Genomic DNA, 18172 nt, shown 5'->3' on the forward strand with positions numbered 1-18172 from the left:
TTGTGAACCTCAGTTTCTGCACATTTAAATAGCGATAGGAGGGTGTACCTCAGTACTGAGCAAGATAATATGCACGAAGAACTTTAATGGTACTGGTACAAGTCAGTGCCTATGAGATGGGGCCCAGAAGGGGGGATTTTTGCCAGCTCCTGGTGCAGTGCCTGGGACCCTAGGAGCCCAAAGGGTAAAAGACTCCCTGCAGCTGCAATGCCTGCTTGTCTCTGTTCTCTGCTGCAGGGCTATTGGTGCCAATCCTCTATACTGTGACTGCCACCTCCGTTGGCTATCCAACTGGGTGAAAACTGGCTACAAGGAACCAGGCATTGCCCGCTGTGCTGGGCCCCCAGACATGGAGGGCAAGCTGCTGCTCACCACGCCTGCCAAGAAGTTTGAATGCCAAGGTGAGTCCAGGCATCTAAAAAAGGCAGTGGTATGTACTGATTTGAGTCTCCCTGCTGCTAGGAAGCATGGGACTCACCTATTCCTGGCAAGGCCTTGCAGACACTCCTGAGTCTGTGTGGTGACTGCTAGAGTGGAGTCTGGGGCAGGCATGGAGCACTTGCTGCTTGTTAAGATAGCTAGCTGCCTGCAGTCCTGACGTGTAACAAACAAAAAAGTCAGGCAGAGAAGTTTAAGGTTGTCAGGGCTTCATCCTTCCCTGGAGTTATGTTAGAAAAATGAAAACAGTAGCCTCTCTGACCACAAGCACCCCAGCCACCCTTAGGTAGGGCTCGTGCTCAGTAGTTGGCCTGCGCCCCTCTCCATCCCTGTGGAGCCGGTGAACCAACCACTGTTTTGATGTTTGTAGAAATTGGAGCCAGCACGTAGCGTGCGGCTTGCTCTGGCAGGGCTCCGGGTGCCTCATCCCAGCATCTGTAAGCACTTGCCGGGGACCCATTGACTGGTTGATGGCTGAGTCCCAGAGGCCTTGCTAAACATAGGCAGGTGCTGAGCAGCTGTCTCAAACTCAGCTTTCTGTGTAGGGATCCCCCAGGGGAGGGCCATGGCCCTTGCTCCCTGCAAGCTCAGAGGCCACCTCAGAAATGAAAGTGACAGCCTTAGGTTAATGAGGAGATGCTGGACCACCCTGGGCACAGGGTGCTGTCACAGTGGTTCCCATTCAAAAGAGCCAGCCTGTGGTGAGGCTTTTGGAAGCAGGTCAGTTGATGCTAGCATGTGCTCAGTATTTTTTGAACAGGGTAGGGTTAGTGCTGGTGGGTTTGGTGGGGTTTGGCTTTGTTTTTAAATTTTCCATTGAAATATAACACCCATACATGAGTGAAGAGCTCAGTGCATTTTCACTCCTATATGTGTGTTATAGACCTCACTGTGCAGCCAGTACCTGGGTCAAGAAACAGAACCCACCTACTTCCGAGACCCTCACCAGCTTAGTGTTGTTGCTTAAAAGGTTCTTATTTCTGTTCATGCCTCTGCCATTGCTTCCAGAAGGAGTCTTATAGGGAAGCCCAAGATAATTGGCCTGGTCTTTCTATCTTGTGAGGTCCCAATGCCTCTTACAAGTGTTGCCCACTAACCTGGTCAGTGCTTCTCCATCTGCTTCTACAGCCATATCCAGGAGGGTTTCAGAGGAGCCTTCTGTTGCCCTGATGTGATAGGAAGGAGAAGGAGGAGGAGGAAAAGGAAAAGAAGGAGGAGGAGGAAGTCCCCCTGCCTTAGTCTTGGAGAGGAACAAACTTAAGACACATGCCCTTCCCCAGATGGCCTCCCTGCAGAGCTAAGCTCAGGAACAACCTTCCCTTCTGCTAGTGGCTGCCTTCCCTTATCCTGTGAGTGGGTGGCAGGCAGGCAACCTATGTTAGGAGGTTATGAGAGGAAGAGGAAATGTCAGCTGACTTCAGCTGTGATGACTGTGCCACTGTGCTGAGGATGTGAAGCCAACTCTCACATGCCCGCAGTACCTTCTTCACCAAGCACTTTTCAGATTCCAGCAGTTGGTCCTTCTAGCCCAGCCTGGGGCTGGCATGGCCCATGGCTTAGAAGTGGGTCCAGAGGCTAGGAAGGTGAACTGTGAGAGAGGAGTGTAACCAGAATCCCAAAGACCCAGAATCTTCTTGGACAGGGTCAAGTGCCACCATCTCTTCAGGGCTGAGCTTCACAGGGACTTGGGGCTTTGTGGACAGCCTATAAGCTGTGTCCATCTCTCTTCACTAACATTCCTGTCACCACAGGTCCCCCCACGCTGGCTGTCCAGACCAAGTGTGATCCCTGCTTGTCCATCCCATGCCAGAATCAGGGCACCTGTCACAACGACCCCCTTGTGGTGTACAGGTGTGCTTGCCCCAGTGGCTATAAGGTGAGCAGAGTCTAAGGCTGAAAGGAGGCGGCTCTGCATGTGTGCAGCAGGCCAGGTGAGGTCGTCTGTATGGTTTCTCCAGGCTGAGCTTGGCTCACAGCAGATGCTGGGGTGAACCTGGCATTAGTGACCTATGGATGAATGAATGAATGAATGGGTGGGTGAGTGAATGAATGAATGAATGAACAACTAACTCTTAGTGGGGGCGGGGCTGCAGAAGGGTGAGGCTGCAGTGGGTGGGTTTGCAGAGGGGCTGGCTGCCTCTGGGGACACACTCTCCTGACTTCTCCCAGGGCCGACACTGTGAGGTACCCTTAGACAGCTGTTCCAGCAACCCTTGTGGAAATGGGGGGACCTGCCAAGCCAAGGAGGGCAAGGATACCAGCTTCACGTGAGTGGCCTGGAGGGGCAGGATCCTGGGGTGCTGACGGCCCACGACCCAAGCCCTAGTGCCCTTCTCCACAGGAGATGACTAGGCCTCCTTGTGCTCCAGGAGGTGGGATGGTCTCAAGGGGAGCAGACGCATGCTCCACATCACGGCCAGTGGGCTGACTGAGACCACATGGGCCAAGCTCCTTCTCATCCTATGAGGTAAAAGCAGAGAGCCTAAAGGACAGCCATGTCACACAGCACAAGGTCATAGGGGTGAACTGGGAATTGGGGTCTGCTTCCTGTGCCAGCAAGGTGCTGTGTGCAGAAAGTCTTTCTGGGCATTGGGAGCCCATGGTCAAGAACATGTGCAGTGGTGGTGCCAGGGGCAGATTGGGAGCCTTTGATAAATCTTCAATGACCCCAGGGCCTCCACTCTACCGAACAGCCCATTGGATGTGCCAGTGCCTGAAGGCAGCCCCTAGCCCCTGGTCCTACCAGCTACCACCCTAAGCCTCAGCTGAGGTCACCATGGTGTGGCTGAGACCTGCCCAGAAGTGGAGCCAAGCTCTGGTCACTCCCTCTGAAGCCCTCACAATCCATTCTTATGCCTTAAATCCCTCTGGTGCTTAGGTTACATCTCAACCTCTCCCACTGCCTTTCCCCGGGCACCTCCAACAACCCCCACCCTTCTAGAGCTCTTCCGAGAAATACATAGTGTGCAGCTGCTGAAAATAAATTGCTCAGTGAACAAACTGACTCTTTAGAAGACAGTGTTGAGTCTACCAGCAGAACTGGCCAAACCACATTTGCCAGATGAGAAAAATAAAATGCTAAGCGGCCTCTCCTCCTACGGTCACTGGGAAACGTATCCTTATGACAGGGGCAGCTCCTCGGACTCTGGGCTCCAGCTCCAGCAAAGCTGCCCTCCCTTTCCTAGACCCATCCCGGCAGGCAAAGCCACCCATGCGGTCCAGTCATTAGAACCCCTATAGCCTGGCCCGAGTTTATCCCAGCAGGGTGGCCCTCCAGGTAGGGACTTCTCAGGTAACCCCTCAACCTGAGGCTCACCTTTTAACCTGTTCCCACTTCCTGGCTCCTGCCTCTGGCTCCTGCCAGAGGGATTTCTTCAATGCAAAGTGACCTTGTCACCCCAGTGACCCCAACTGAAGATCATTCTGCTGTTAAACTTCAAAACATGACCTGCAACATGTCTTAGAGTCCCCCAGAGAAAATGTAAACTGATAAATAATACTCCCCACCTACCTTCTTAGCTTGCTGGCTAAGATAGTCTATGTGAATTTTTTTTTTTTTGAGGGAAGGAGTGTGAGACACCATCTTACTAGGTTGCCCAGGCTGACTTGCGTCTCAAGATCCCCTTGCCTCAAACCTGGAATGATAGGTGCACCCCACCCCTTCCCCACCCCACCACATGCCTGGCCTCCCTGTTCTCCTTTCCTCTGGAGCTGGTATCTCTATTGGTTCCCCACCTTCTTACAGTCAGGTCGAATGTAATAGGATTTTTTGTTAGGATCACTTGTCGGCTTCTCTGCCATAGGTCTGGATACAAGAGTTAATATTAAAGTCTCTTTTCATATTTTGTGTCATCAAAAGCCTCCAGTTAGAAGTGACTTTTTGTTATCATTTTACTTAACCAATAATATACAGCCATGCAAAATCACATAATTACTGTAAAATCTGACTGATAGTTATGAAGCATAAAAAGAAAATGTTTTTAGATGGTAACCCTTAACAGAGCAGACAGGTGCTGTCATGTCTCAGTTGGCTTATGTGTCCTCGGGATGGGATGGGAAGGGCTCAGCAGTTACTGTGTTCGTAGTCTGTTTTGTTTTTATAGATATAAATGCTGGAAAAGATTTGTTCATACAAATATACTGATCAGATTAGAAGGAGTTTCATTATAGCTGTGTCTCTCAATTCTTTGAATCCCTTCCCAGGTTGTGTGCCTAAAACTGTAGAATAACTGGTCATCAAAAGTATTTTATTTATTTATTTTGGTACTAGGAATCGAACTCAGGACTTAGTGCTTACCAGGCAGGCACTTGCACCGCTGGGCTATATCCCTGGCCATCAAAAGTATTTTTACTTTCCCTTTAGGAACTTTTAAGGAAAGCCCTTGCCTCATGCATTTCTGCAGTTCCTGTCCACTCACCATGACCCTAGCTGCTGCAGAATCTGATACCTGGGAGCAATGTTCCACCTTGGGTGTGACCTGAGAGCAGTGTGCCTCTACAGAATCCTGGGCACGTTAGTGTACAGAGGAGCATTTTTGGATATTTGAAGAGCTGGATGTGAATTTTTCTAGCCTCTCTCCGCCCATCACATTCCCTGGCCAACCTTGGGTGTCCAGGGAAAGGCGTGCCTTGCTTTGAAGATCACTGATATCTAGGACCACTCACAGCCTGGCTTCTGTTCACCCCAGCCGTCCTGACCATGTTCCTAAGGTTTATGCTTCTGAAGTTCTGAACTGTGTGGCTGAGCAGGTCCTTCCCAGAGGATGAGACTCTCACTTTGGCTTTCACACATCTCTCCATCTCTGCTCCCTTCCCTCCCCACCCCTCCCCTGCCCTCCCCACCCCTCCCCTTCCCTTCCCTCCCCTTCCCTTCCCTTCCCTTCCCTTCCCGAGTTCCCTATTAGGGTCCTTGGTTAGGTCAATGTATGGTCCCTTCCTGGAAGCCTGCCCCACCCCCACTCCCTGTCCAGGAGGAGAGGGCTGTCCCCTGCCTCTTTGTGCCCACACCTTGGCTTCTGTGCTTCTGCCATTGATACCTGTCACTTTTCTTCCTCATCTCCTCTGTCTCCCTCACCAGACTGTGAGTGAGTCCCAAGTGGGCTGCTCTGGGCTTCTGCTCCTTTGACACCCATGGGCCCTATCAAAGATTGGCTAGAGCAGAAGCCATAACTCTGTGCAGTGATGAGCCTGATCTGTGACCTCAGGCTTCCACCCTAGAAGGCAGGCTCTCCATCCTTTCCTGTCCCCACAGGTGTTCCTGTCCCATTGGCTTCGAAGGACCAACCTGTGGGGTGAACGTGGATGACTGTGCGGAGCATGCCTGTGCCAATGGGGGCATTTGTGTGGATGGTGTAGGCAACTACACCTGCCAGTGCCCCCCACAGTTTGTGGGTGAGTGTGGCAGGGCAGGAGCACACTGGAGTTTTGTGCTAAGGAAAGGAGGGCTGGGGCCTCTTCAGTAACAGTAGGCAGCTTTCTGGGCCTGGCTCCCCTCCTGCCACTCACTCCTTATTCCCCCAGGAAGGGCCTGTGAGCAGCTAGTGGACTTTTGCTCTCCAGATCTGAACCCATGTCAGCATAAGGCCCAGTGTGTGGGCACCCCAGATGGACCCAGGTCAGTGCCACCAGGGCTAGTGGTCCTGGTGAGGGCTCCGCCTCCTGCCATTCTGTTCCTCCTGTTGGGTGGGAGGTGGGGTTGGGGGTTGGACTTCATTGTTAAGCTCCCAAGGGGCAGTGCTGGGGTGCTGATGGGCACAGTTTTGTGGCCAGACAGACCTGGGCTTGCAGCATGACCTGGGCGCTGTTGCTTGGTGCACCGAGCCTGTGTGCGCAGCCTAAACTGAGCATGGCAGTAGCTTTCTCCAGGGGCAGCTGGACAGGTTAGGTGAGAGTACATGGAAAGCACTGAGCCTCATGTATGGCATCTCAGTGACCCATCCATAGCTCTTCCTAGATTTATAGCCTCTCATCCTTGCTTATAAATCCACAGAGCTCTAAAAATCCAAAAAGAACTCCTCTGAGGACAAAATTTGACCTGACCTTGTCTGGTATAAAGGGTCGATGTATACTATACAAGGTCACATACACGCACTGTTCATCCCATAATCCCATAGAAGGAAGATATGTGTAGATTTTGCCGCAGAGATGTGACCTTGTCTGCTTATAGAGGGGCACCCTCCTGAAGAGTGAAGATTGGACCCAGCAGAATGGGAGAGACTGCAGGAAGAGGGACACTCAGCCTGTGGGACTCAGGGCCCTGTGCTGGAGGTCCCAGGAGAACACAGAGAATCGCTAAGCAGTGATGCAAACTAGGAAGGGGCTGACGGGTGGCCTTGGATGTGCTCTTTGTGGTGAAACCACTTTCACCATGAGTCCCTTCCCCTCCTGCTAGTGACATCCATCTTCTTCCAGCCCAGACCCCCCAGCTCACACAAGTTCTCTCCTCACACTGAAAAAGACTCTTGGTACCCACAGATCTGTGTGACCTCCTAGGAGGTCTCCAGCAACTCCTGGGACTCGAGGTTTTCAGTCATGCATGGCAGTTTGGGCCTCTACTAGCTGAGTTCTAGGCTGAATGTGCAGCTGATGCTGACTCCCCTCCCTACCTCCAGGTGTGAATGTGCACCTGGGTACACAGGTGACAACTGCAGTGAGGCCCAAGATGACTGCAGGGGTCACCGCTGCCAGAATGGGGCCCAGTGTGTGGACGCAGTCAACAACTACACTTGCCTCTGTGCCAAGGGCTACAGGTGAGCCACCTCCTCTGGCTGTCAGTAGGGGTGGCAGGAGAGTCCGTGGCTTGGGGAAAAAAGGGTCAGAGCTTTGGTGTTAAATACTGGAGTTTTAACTGTGGTCCTGTACTTAATCCCAACTCGGAAGCCTTGGGAAAATCATGCAACTACTCAGAGCCCAGGCAAGGGGGTCTCTAACCTGTCTGTTGGAGAGGTAAGTGGTGGATACAGATGACGGGATCACCCCATCGCTCAGCTGCCCAGCCGAATCTCTGAAGCCCACTCCTGCAATAAAGGCTCTCTGCCTTCTAACACAGCCTCCCCCGCCAGGTTAGAGGAGCTGCCTTCCTCCTGGCCATTCACTACACATTTCGCTTGTCTGTCTTTATCCCCCAGGGTTGGGGATTGAATCCAGGGCCTTGTGCATGCTAAATGTGCACTCTACCACTGAGCTACACTCTCTGCCTCATTTTAAGACATCTTTATTGATGTGAGCTGTCATTCACATAGCATACAGTTCACCTGAAGTGTAAAATTCAGTGTTTTTCTCAGAATTACATACCCAGCACCACAATCAATTTAGGACATTTCCATTACTCTAGGAAGAGCCCAGGCCTGTTAGCTGTCACATCCAGCTTACCTTCCATTTCAGCAACTCCACATCTGATATTCGTGTCTGTAGGTTTGCGCGTTCTGGACATTTCATGTGATGGAGTCATGTAGTCTATTGTGCTTTAGCAGCTGCTCTGTTTCCTTTAGTGCAGTATTTTCAAGCTTTGTCTGTATTGTAGCACACATCAGCCCTTCATTCTTGAATAATATTCCAAGGCATAAATCTACCATGGTTTGATTACCCATTCCTTAGTTGGTAGACATTTAGGTTGTTTCTGCTTTGCTGCTATTATGAATGCTGATCCTATGAACATTCACGCACAGCGGTTTGTGTGGATTTGCACTGTCAGTTCTCTTGGAAATGTACCTATGAGTGGGTTCACTGCATCACAGGGAGTTCAGTTTGGGAAACTGTCAAACCACTTCCTAGTGGCTGTCTCTTCCCGCAAACAGTAAATGATGGCTTCAGTCCTTTCCCCTGTTCTACAATGCTTATCATTTTGTTTCTAGCCGACCTAATGACTGTAAAGTGGTATCACATTGCATTTATGACTCTCATTTCCTTGGTGGCTAAGGAAGTTTACATCTTTGTACACACTTGTTAGCCATGTATATATATGTATGGGAGAAATGTCTCACCAACTCCTTTGCCTATTTCTTAATTGAGGTGTTTATCTTTTTATCATTTGAGTATAAAATCTCTTTATATACTTAGGCAAGTTCTTTATCAGTATTAAGTCCCTTCATATAATATTTGAAAATGCTTTCTTCTATTCTGTGGGTTGTCTTTTCTTGATAATATCCTTTGATGCACAAAATTTTCACTTCTGGTGACTTCTAGTTTGTCATCTAGGTTGTGTTTTTTTTCTTGTCTGTGCCATATTAATTATTATCTTTAAGAAATGCTTAATCTAAAGTCATAATTTATATCTATGTTGTCTTCTAAGAGTTTCACAGTTTTAGCTCACATACTTAGTTCACATAAAGTCCTTTTGGTCCATTTTTGGGTGAATTTTTGAATATGGGTTTGCAATAGCTGTCCAGCTTTATTCTCTTGTACGTCAATACCTTGACATCCTGTTTGGTGAACAGATGGGTTTTTTTATCCGTTTGTCTTGGCTTTCTTGTTATTGATTGATCATAAATATTGAGAATAGTTTTGGGTTCCTAAGTTATATGCCATTGGTCTAAATAGTTGTCCTTATGCCAGCACCACACTGTTTTGTTTTGTTTTTCGTCTGAGACATGGTCTTGCTATGTAGTTCAGGTTAGCCTTCAACGTACTTTGTATCTCAGACTGGCCTCGAACTCACAGGGGTCTTGCTGCCTCAGCCTCCCCAGTCCTAGGATTACAGGCATGTGCTACCATGCCTGGCTCACACTGTCTTGATTGCTGTTGTTTTGTAGTAACTTTTGAAACTGGAAAATGTGAGTATTCCCACTTTGTTCTTCTTTTTCCAGATTGTTTTGGCTATTCTGAGTTCCCTGAATTTCCACATGAATTTTAGCATCAGACTGTTACTTTTTGCAAAGAAATCAATTGGGATTTTGACAGGAATTATGTTAAATCAGTAGCTTAGTTAAGGGAGTAATATCTTAACAATATTAACTTGTCTAATTCATGAACATAGGGTACCTTTCCATTTAGGTAGTCTTTAAATTCTTTTAATCATGGATTTTTAGTCTTCAAAATATATGTTTTACACTTATTTTAAAATTTTATTCCTGGGAGTCTTATTCTGTTTAACCCAACTGTAAATAGAACTAGTTTCTTAATTTCAGTTTGCTTTATTTTTGTGCATTAATTTGTATCTTTGCTAAATCCTTTATATAGTTCCGAGAGTGTTATGTGAATTTCCTAGGATTTTCTTGTATGGGATCATGTTATCTACAAATAGAAATAGCTTTGCTTCTTTTCCAATTTGAGTAATTTATTTCCTTTTCTTGCCTAATTGCTTTGCAGTTTATTTCCTAGTAGTAATGAGAGCAGATACCCTTGTTTTGCTCCTAATCTTAGGGGGAAAACATTCAGCCTTTCTCCATTAAGTATGATGTTAGTTGTGTGTTTTTATTAGGTCAGTGGAGTTCACTTCTTCCTTTCTTCTTGAGACAGGGTTTCACTCTGTAGTTCAGGCCAGTCTTGAACTCCATGTAGCCCAGGCTAAACCTCAAACTTATAACCATTATGCCTGAGTCTCCTGAGTGCTGGGATTATCGGTGTGTATCACTGTGCCTGGCTGGAGTTTACTTCTATTCCTAATTTATCAAGGGGTTTTTTAATCATAAAGGGATTTATGAAATTTCTCAAATTATTTGCATCTGTGTGACTTTTTTATTCTGTAGATATGTTTTACATTAAGTAATTTCAGATTTTAAACCAGCTATGCATGTGGAATAATTTCCAGATGGTCATAGTACACTACTTTTTATGCTGGATTTGATTTTCTAGGATTTCTTGAGGATTACTCTAGGATTACTAACCCAACCCTGGTCAAGGATTGAACCCAGGACTTTCATAGTGAGATATATCCAGCCCTTTTTTAAAACTTTGGGACAGGGTTTCCATAAGTCACTAAGTTGCTCAGGCTTGGGTTGAACTTGTGATCTCTTCACTCAGCCACTCAGGGTGCTGGAATTGTAAGTGTATGCTACCATGCCTTATGTTCATTCAAGATATTATTCTGTAGTTTTTTGATATCTTTGGTTTGGTATTAAGGTGATGCTAGCCTCCGTGCAGTGAGTGAGGAAGTGTCCCTTCCTTTTCTTTTTGGAAGTTTGTGAAGAATTTGTATTAATTCTTCTTTAAATGTTTGGTAGAAAACATCTGGTCCTGGGAAGTTTTCTGATAACTAACTCAACCTCTTAATCTATCAGTTCAGAGGTTCTAGTTAGTTACTTTTGAGTCAGCTTTGGAACTTTATGTGTTTCTAAGAATTTTTCCATTTCATTTGTGCCATCTAATTTGTTGCACAAAGTTGTTCATAATATGCCTTCATTGTTATTTTTATTTCTATCGGGGTGGTAGTAATTCAGATTTTAGTAATCTGAGGTATTCTCTCTTTCTGCCTGTGTCATGAGTCTGTTTTCACGTCTATATCTATGTACATATAGAATAATGCTATCAATAATGCTACCTATGTAGCATTAGTGACACGAGCAGTGAATGCTTCTTCAGTTTTAATGTACCTGAGTCACCTGAGGTCTTGCTAAAGAGTGGGTTGAGTAGGGTTTTAGTTTCTGTGTAGTGCCTGGCGGTGTCAATGCTGCTGGACAAAAGACCAAACATCCTTGTTGCTCAGTATCCTTCTGGCTCTTAATTCTCTCAGAAAACAGTGTTCACTGAAGTAGCTTTTGTCACTTTAAGGGATCATTTTTCCCCGAGGTGTTTAGTGACTTCTTGTCCAAGACTGTGGGAGAGGAGGTATCCCACTTCTCCCTTTGGCTCCCCTTCTGACTGATATCCTTTCCTCTCAGCGGACAGCTCTGTGAGATCCCTCTCCGCTCACCCGCCCCCAGGAACCCCTGTGAGGGGACTGAGTGCCAGAATGGGGCCAACTGTGTGGACCAGGGCAGCCAGGCTGTGTGCCAGTGCCTCCCAGGCTTCGGTGGTCCTGAGTGTGAGAAGTTGCTCAGTGTCAACTTTGTGGATCGGGACACTTACCTGCAGTTCACTGACCTGCAGAATTGGCCACGGGCCAACATCACACTACAGGTGCGTGCCCAGGGGCCTGGTCACAAAAAGGAGGCAGGACACAGAGGACCCTGGCCTTGGTCAGAGTGTCAGATTGCAGCCTGTCCAGGGGAACTGGAAGGAATCTGTGTTAGAATTCTTCTCAGAGCTCGGAATTCAGCCTGAACTAGTTTAAGCCTAACTGCAAAGGTTATTGAGCCACACACCAGGGCAGGGATAGATGTAGTGTCCTGGATGATTGGATTCAGAAAACCAAACCTGGGTCCTTTCCTACCTTCTCTGACCTCACCTGCTCCTCACCGTCTGTCTCCAGCTCCACAGACACACCTGCTTCACGTGGCCAGGATGTGTCCAGAGTTAATTCTGGGTCCATGTCTTCACCCAAAGGTTCCTGGTGTCCCTTAAACTGCCCCTTTCATATCTTCAGTTATACCTCAGAACATTATCAGGTTGACGATTAAAAAAAAAAAGTCCCACCTCAACACTCAAAAACATAGATATTTTGCTAACTATCTTGAAGAAGGGAGACCGGAGTGGATTGTACACATTACCCAGTAAAAAATGAGTCAGCTCTTTCTTCCAAATTCCATTCCTTATCCCGAATGCCACATCTTTCTTCCTGGCTTTCTTTATCCTTGTCTTCTCCTCAGAACCCTTTAGTCTCTCAGGCACGCTTATTCGGCTCTGTTGCCCATATTGCCTCTCCAGAATCCTGTCCACTAATATTGTCCACACAGTGAGACAGTGAGATGACTGGCAGAGTAAAATGCCAAGCCGTGGGGTGCATGCCTGTAATCCCAGCACTCAGAAGGCAGAGGCAGGAGGATTAATGTGAGTTTGATGCTAGCCTGGGGTACGTAAGGAATTCCAAGCCAGCCTGGACTACATATCAAGACCCTGTCTCACCAAAACCAAAACCAAACCAAAATAAAAAAATTCACTACAACTCCAACCCACGGTTCCTCAGGTACATCCTTGGTTTTACGCTGATATCCCCAGAAATCCATTATCAGCCTGAAAGAGGCTCTTCCTTCCCAGCTCTAAATACACAACAGTCAAAAGTTGAAGGGAAGCTATCTGATTGGCCTGCCTCTGCGCCAACCACCAGGTCTAAGAAGTGGGTCAGCCTGGCCCACCTCTATGGACCGGAGAATCAGTCTTTACCAGAAGTGAGAAGAGGGCAGCCAGAGGAGATACACTTCTGAAACAAAAATCTGCCTCCAACCACTGTCACTATCTCCTGAGTGGCTCCTTTCAGGTTGGACAGAGCTGGCTGAAACAACCTTCCTAAATCTCTCCCCGCTGTGGTTCCACCCTCTGCAGCTGACTCCCTGAAACCCACACAAAAGTCTGTCCACCAGCAGGAGGTGGTGGTCCCAATCTCCCTCTTTATCCCTAGGCAGATTCCCAAAGCTCTTTTTTTTAAATAATCTATTTATTTATTTATTTATTTATTTTTTGGTCTTTTTCGTTTTTATCGGTACCAGGGATTGAACTCACGACTGCCTGCTTGCAAGGCAGGCGCTTATGCCGCTGAGCTAAATCCCCAGCCCCTGATTCCCAAAGCTCTGACCTGCTCTGCTGGCACATACTTTCCAGACTTTAGCTGGCTCGTCTACTCCCCTGCCTGACCATGGCCAGACTGGCAGTGAATGGCATTTGAAGCCAGAGCCGCCAACCTCAGTCTGTGCCCCATGCATGAATGACCCCTGGGGAGGCTGGGCAGGCACAAAAGGTATCACCGCACATAGTGTTGTTCTTTAAGTCTCGGTTTCACTACCTCCTATGCTGTCACCCAAAGGGGTGGGTTGGGAGAGAAAGTACCTTTGCCCATCAGGTATCCACAGCAGAGGACAACGGGATTCTGCTGTACAACGGGGACAATGACCATATCGCAGTTGAACTGTACCAGGGCCATGTGCGTGTCAGCTATGACCCAGGCAGCTACCCCAGTTCTGCCATTTACAGGTACAGCATCTTCAGACCACCTGCTACTCTTGGGGTGGGGTATGCCAGAATGGGTCTCCTAGGCTGAACACCAGTGGCTGTGGAGACTACTACAAACCTGGACCTCCCAAGCAGCAAGGTCATGTGAACCACTAGGTTGGGCCCCATCTTGGGTCTGGGGTTCTCTGAGGCCTGAGCTGCAGTCCCTCCTTCCCCATCCTACTCTCCCCTCAAAGGAGGCTCCTGAATGGGAGGCTCCTGCCCCCCAAATTTTCAGCTTTCACCTGCGGCCCAAGAAGGGAAATGGGAGGCATCTGGCTGAAGCTCACTTAGTTCCCACAGTCTTCTTAAGGTATTTTGTCCCTTGGGAAGCAACTGCTGGGACAGTGACATTTCTGGAAATGTGCCTTACCAGGAATGATCCAAACTGAAGCCCACTCCCCGGGGTGGGGGTACCCCATTTCCTTCCAGTGCTGAGATGATCAACGATGGGCAGTTCCACACTGTTGAACTGGTCACCTTTGACCAGATGGTGAACCTCTCCATTGACGGCGGCAGTCCCATGACCATGGACAACTTTGGCAAACACTACACACTCAACAGTGAGGCGCCCCTCTATGTGGGAGGTAAGGACTTGGCGTGGTGGAGACTACAACTGTCCTTCCTCAGGTCTTTTCATCGGGGCATGGTGACTGGGTCCTAGAGAGAAGCCTCTTTCACTCTCTGGCCTGTGGGCTTGTGCCCACACACTGTATTGTAGACAAAACACCAGGGCTAAGAAGTTGTCCTAGTGAATGGCCAGGCTGCTGGAGGATTGTATGCCACTACCTGGCCCCCAGGCTGTGTTCTACCCAGCACAGTCTGATCAAGAAGGATGAAGTCAGCCTAGAGTAGGGCCTGAGGCTTTCCCAGCTGTCTTTCATACTACAGGCACCTTTCTTCTTGGCTCTGGGCTAAAAGAGACTCCTGAATTGTTCAGGACCCATTTCCAGTCTTGGGCACTCAGAGGCATAGCAGCTTTAAGAGATTCAGTAGACTCTCCACATCAGCTGGAGACTCCCCTCTGGCCTTGCAGGCACTACATAACCCCCGACCACCCGCAGACATTTCTTGTTTGGGCAGAGGTGGGCCTGTGGGTATGGTAGGGCTCTTAGCAGAGCTGGAGTAGGGGACATGATGATTTCTGGGGCAGATATGCAGACTGGGACTCCTGGTGCTTCTCAAAGCTCTGTCTCAATTAGCAATTTCAGGCAAGTTGCTGAGTGTTTGTCAGATGGGGTTTGGCAGCCTCACCTCAGAGGACTACTGAGAAGTGAGGAGTACAGGAGTGGTGACAAAGTGCCCTGTGCATGAGTTCTTCGCCCAGCCTCTTTGCTTTGGTTGGGGTTTCCAGGGGTGAAAGCTGGTATTCCAGAAATAAGGAAGGAGCCCTAGGGAAGAGCAGATTGACTTCAGGGACACCCTGCCCCGCAATCCCACTTGTACTGTGGCCATGCCAGGCCTGACACTCCAGCTCTGACCCTACAGAGTGCCACTTTTCTGTGTGTCCTGGGAAAAGTCTGGCCCCCTAGTATGGCACAGGGTTGTGATGCAAGGCCACAGAGACAGAAAGACAGAGGCCAAGGGGAAAGGGGGACACTTGTGAGGCTGCCTAGTGGATCTCAGAGGTGGGTACCATGGACGGCCTTTGCCTGACTCAGCTCCCTTTGCTTCCTGCCCATCCCAGGGATGCCAGTGGATGTGAATTCAGCTGCCTTCCGCCTGTGGCAGTTCCTTAATGGTACCAGCTTCCACGGTTGCATCCGAAACCTGTACATAAACAATGAACTGCAGGACTTCACCAAGACACAGATGAAACCAGGCGTGGTGCCAGGCTGTGAACCCTGCCGCAAACTCTACTGCCTGCATGGTATCTGCCAGCCCAATGCCACCCCAGGTCCTGTGTGCCACTGTGAGGCTGGCTGGGGTGGCCTGCACTGTGACCAGCCAGCTGACGGCCCCTGCCATGGGCACAAGTGAGTCTGGGATGGGTGGAAGGAGCTCTCTTCCATCTGCACCTGCCCCTCCTCTGTATGCTCTCCTTCCTCCTAATTAGGGCTCCTGTTGATAAACCCTCAAATTGAAACATGTGGCCTTCCGTAGGATTTTACCATTTTTGTTTTTCTCTTTTCTGGTGTTCGATTTTTACTAACTGGGGGGGAGGGGGGGGCGGATCCAAAAAGAAAACAGAGTCATATTCTGTTTCCTTTGTTTGAGTCCTGGGAACAGAAGTCCAGGATGGGAGGAGAGTAGAATGCCTTTGGGCTGGGCCTTGGTTGACCTGTCCTCATAGTGCCTTTTCTTTGTTTCCTCCAGGTGTGTCCATGGGGAATGTGTGCCCCTCGATGCCCTTTCCTACAGCTGCCAGTGCCAGGAGGGGTACTCAGGGGCCCTGTGCAACCAGGCCGGGGCAGTGGTAGAGCCCTGTGGGGGCCTGCAATGTCTGCATGGTCACTGCCAGGCTTCAGCCACCAAGGGGGTACACTGTGTGTGTGACCCTGGCTTTTCAGGCGAGCTGTGTGAGCAAGGTCAGGGGCCACCCTCCTGACACGCCCTCTTTGGTTCCCTCCTCCCCACAATTTGCTATAGCACCTTAATATTTTCTTCCTCCCAACTTCTGCAAATCGTCTACACTTCTCCCTTTTTCCCACCCTCCTGTACTTAAGGCTGCTCCTAGGCTTTTGTGTCCCCGCACCCTCTGAGAACTGAGCCCCAACCATCTCCCAGGGTACAATCCTTTCTGCTTCAGTCTCTCCTTATAGAAGAGACCACCTAAGTACCATGTGCCCAGAACTCCACATCTTGGCCCCATTAGCTTGGGACCTGACGTGGACTCCTTTCCTAGCCTGCTTGACCAAGATACTTCTGTTGGAATCCAGACTGCTAAGGCTGTGAGATCTAGACCTCGAGCACCTTAAGGGCCCTGGGGCCTTCCCCTCCTCAGCTCTCCTTGCATACCTCTGTAGCCCACAGGGAATCACCTTACCCTGACAGCCACTCCATCCCAGAGGAGACTGGCAACTCCAAAGTTTCTCCTTCCCACTGACCACACTGGGGACCCCAGGAGGCAGCAGTGCACAGGTGCATGTACAAGAGGTGGGAGGACGTTGGGTGCCAAGTGGGCATAAGAGCATTTGGACTGCTTATAGGATGTTGCCTTGCCTCCACCTGCCTCCTGGGGCAGCAGCTGGCCTCTGGTTGTGCCCTGAGGCTTTCTCTTGCTGTCTGTCTCATCTAGAGTCCGAGTGCCGGGGGGACCCTGTCCGGGATTTTCACCGGGTCCAGAGGGGCTATGCCATCTGCCAAACCACGCGCCCGCTATCATGGGTGGAGTGCCGGGGCACGTGCCCAGGCCACGGCTGCTGCCAGGGCCTGCGGCTGAAGCGGAGGAAGCTCACCTTCGAGTGCAGCGACGGGACCTCTTTTGCTGAGGAGGTGGAGAAGCCCACCAAATGTGGTTGTGCCCCCTGCATTTAGGTGGCATGGAACAGGCAGCGCCACAGGAAGGGCAGCAGAGCTGGCAGCTGGTTGGGTTATGGGCATCACTGGAGCAGTGTCTGGACCCTGGTGGGTATGGAGCCTCACCACATGACAGCCCAGCAGAGGGGCAGGTTGGAGTATGGCTGCCCTCTCTGGAAGTGCCTTGCCCAAATAGGCGCTCAATAAATATTGTTGAATGAACATGTGCGTGAGCTCAGGCCATTGAAAGGCACAATGGTGGAACCTTCTGTTAACTGGGTCTGCAGAAGGGGGCTGACACCTTTCTTTTTTTTTTTTTTTTTTTTTTTTTGTCTTTTTTTTATCGGTACCGGGGATTGAACTCACGACTGCCTGCTTGAAGGCAGGCGCTTATGCCGCTGAGCTAAATCCCCAGCCCCAGCTGACACCTTTCTAAAGCAGCTTTCCTCCTACCCTGTGGCCCAGGCTGGCCTGAAGCAGGCTCCTGGCCTCAGAATCCCCTGGCTCCTCTGCTTCCCTAGGGAGCTGGGCAGCGACCCCCTCCTGCAGAGGAAAGGACTAACTCTTCTTGGTGAACTGGTCCCACTCTTGGCACTGTTTGAGAAGAAGCTTGGGAGTGTTGTGGTTCTTGAGACCAGGCCTCAGAATCCTTAAGTGTAGGATAACCACTGTAGTTTCTACAAGAGGGCTCTTGTGGAGTAAATAGCCACTAGGGCTACTTTGGGTGGCAGGCCCCAAGTAACAGAGCTCAACGTTTTTGGTTCTAGTTGAACAAACCTTAGCCCAGAAAAAGGTCCTGGGCCTGAGATTCCCCAACCACCAGCTAGCCACAAGCTGTCCATGAGCTGCTGGCTGAGGGGCAAGATGCAGAGTCTTCTCTATCAAGGCTGGCGCTAAGCCTCTTGCATTGTCAGTCAGAATGGAGCAGTGAGGGCCCTGGAAGCTCTTAATCTGGGTGAACTTCTTTCTGCTCTCAACTGGACTTCCTCATCTATCAAATGGGGGAGTGGCTGGCAAAAGGAAGCAGGTATATTCTACTATGGCTTCAGAAGGGAGGCCCAAGGAGTTACAAGGTCCACTTTCATAGGTTGCGTCAGCATTTATGTGGCTACCCCAGGGATGGGTACTGTTCAGTGTTTTAGCCCTAATGGCAGATATGAACTAGTCCCCAAACACTACACGTACAACCAGAGTGCCTGGGAAGAGTACAGCCCAGTGGGGGCTCCAGCCAGACAATGGCCAGTATTGCGTACCT

At 49.5% G+C, this 18172-nt stretch overlaps 1 protein-coding gene across 5 annotated transcripts in view; it reads left to right on the forward strand.

Moving 5' to 3' along the window:
• The window catches only part of Slit1 (slit guidance ligand 1), a 160683-nt gene extending 143544 nt beyond the window's left edge, over positions 1–17139 (forward strand). For 4 of the 5 annotated variants that reach the window (XM_063245131.1, XM_003479561.5, XM_063245133.1 and 1 more), the window contains 12 exons: positions 238–401; positions 2190–2314; positions 2608–2705; positions 5690–5829; positions 5959–6052; positions 7050–7187; positions 11256–11493; positions 13310–13440; positions 13891–14045; positions 15146–15434; positions 15775–15986; positions 16697–17139. In XM_063245131.1, the coding sequence (XP_063101201.1) occupies positions 238–401; positions 2190–2314; positions 2608–2705; positions 5690–5829; positions 5959–6052; positions 7050–7187; positions 11256–11493; positions 13310–13440; positions 13891–14045; positions 15146–15434; positions 15775–15986; positions 16697–16935 (2023 nt within the window). In that variant the 3' untranslated portion in view covers positions 16936–17139. Of the gene's footprint in view, positions 1–237; positions 402–2189; positions 2315–2607; positions 2706–5689; positions 5830–5958; positions 6053–7049; positions 7188–11255; positions 11494–13309; positions 13441–13890; positions 14046–15145; positions 15435–15774; positions 15987–16424; positions 16540–16696 lie in introns of all 5 variants that reach the window. The other variant, XM_013143556.3, reaches the window with a different exon arrangement.
• The last annotated feature ends 1033 nt before the right edge of the window (positions 17140–18172 follow it).

The sequence above is a fragment of the Cavia porcellus genome, unplaced genomic scaffold (assembly GCF_034190915.1).
Source record: "Cavia porcellus strain 051 isolate PalLab524CR breed Dunkin Hartley unplaced genomic scaffold, mCavPor4.1 scaffold_2, whole genome shotgun sequence".
Taxonomy (NCBI): Eukaryota; Metazoa; Chordata; class Mammalia; order Rodentia; family Caviidae; genus Cavia; species Cavia porcellus.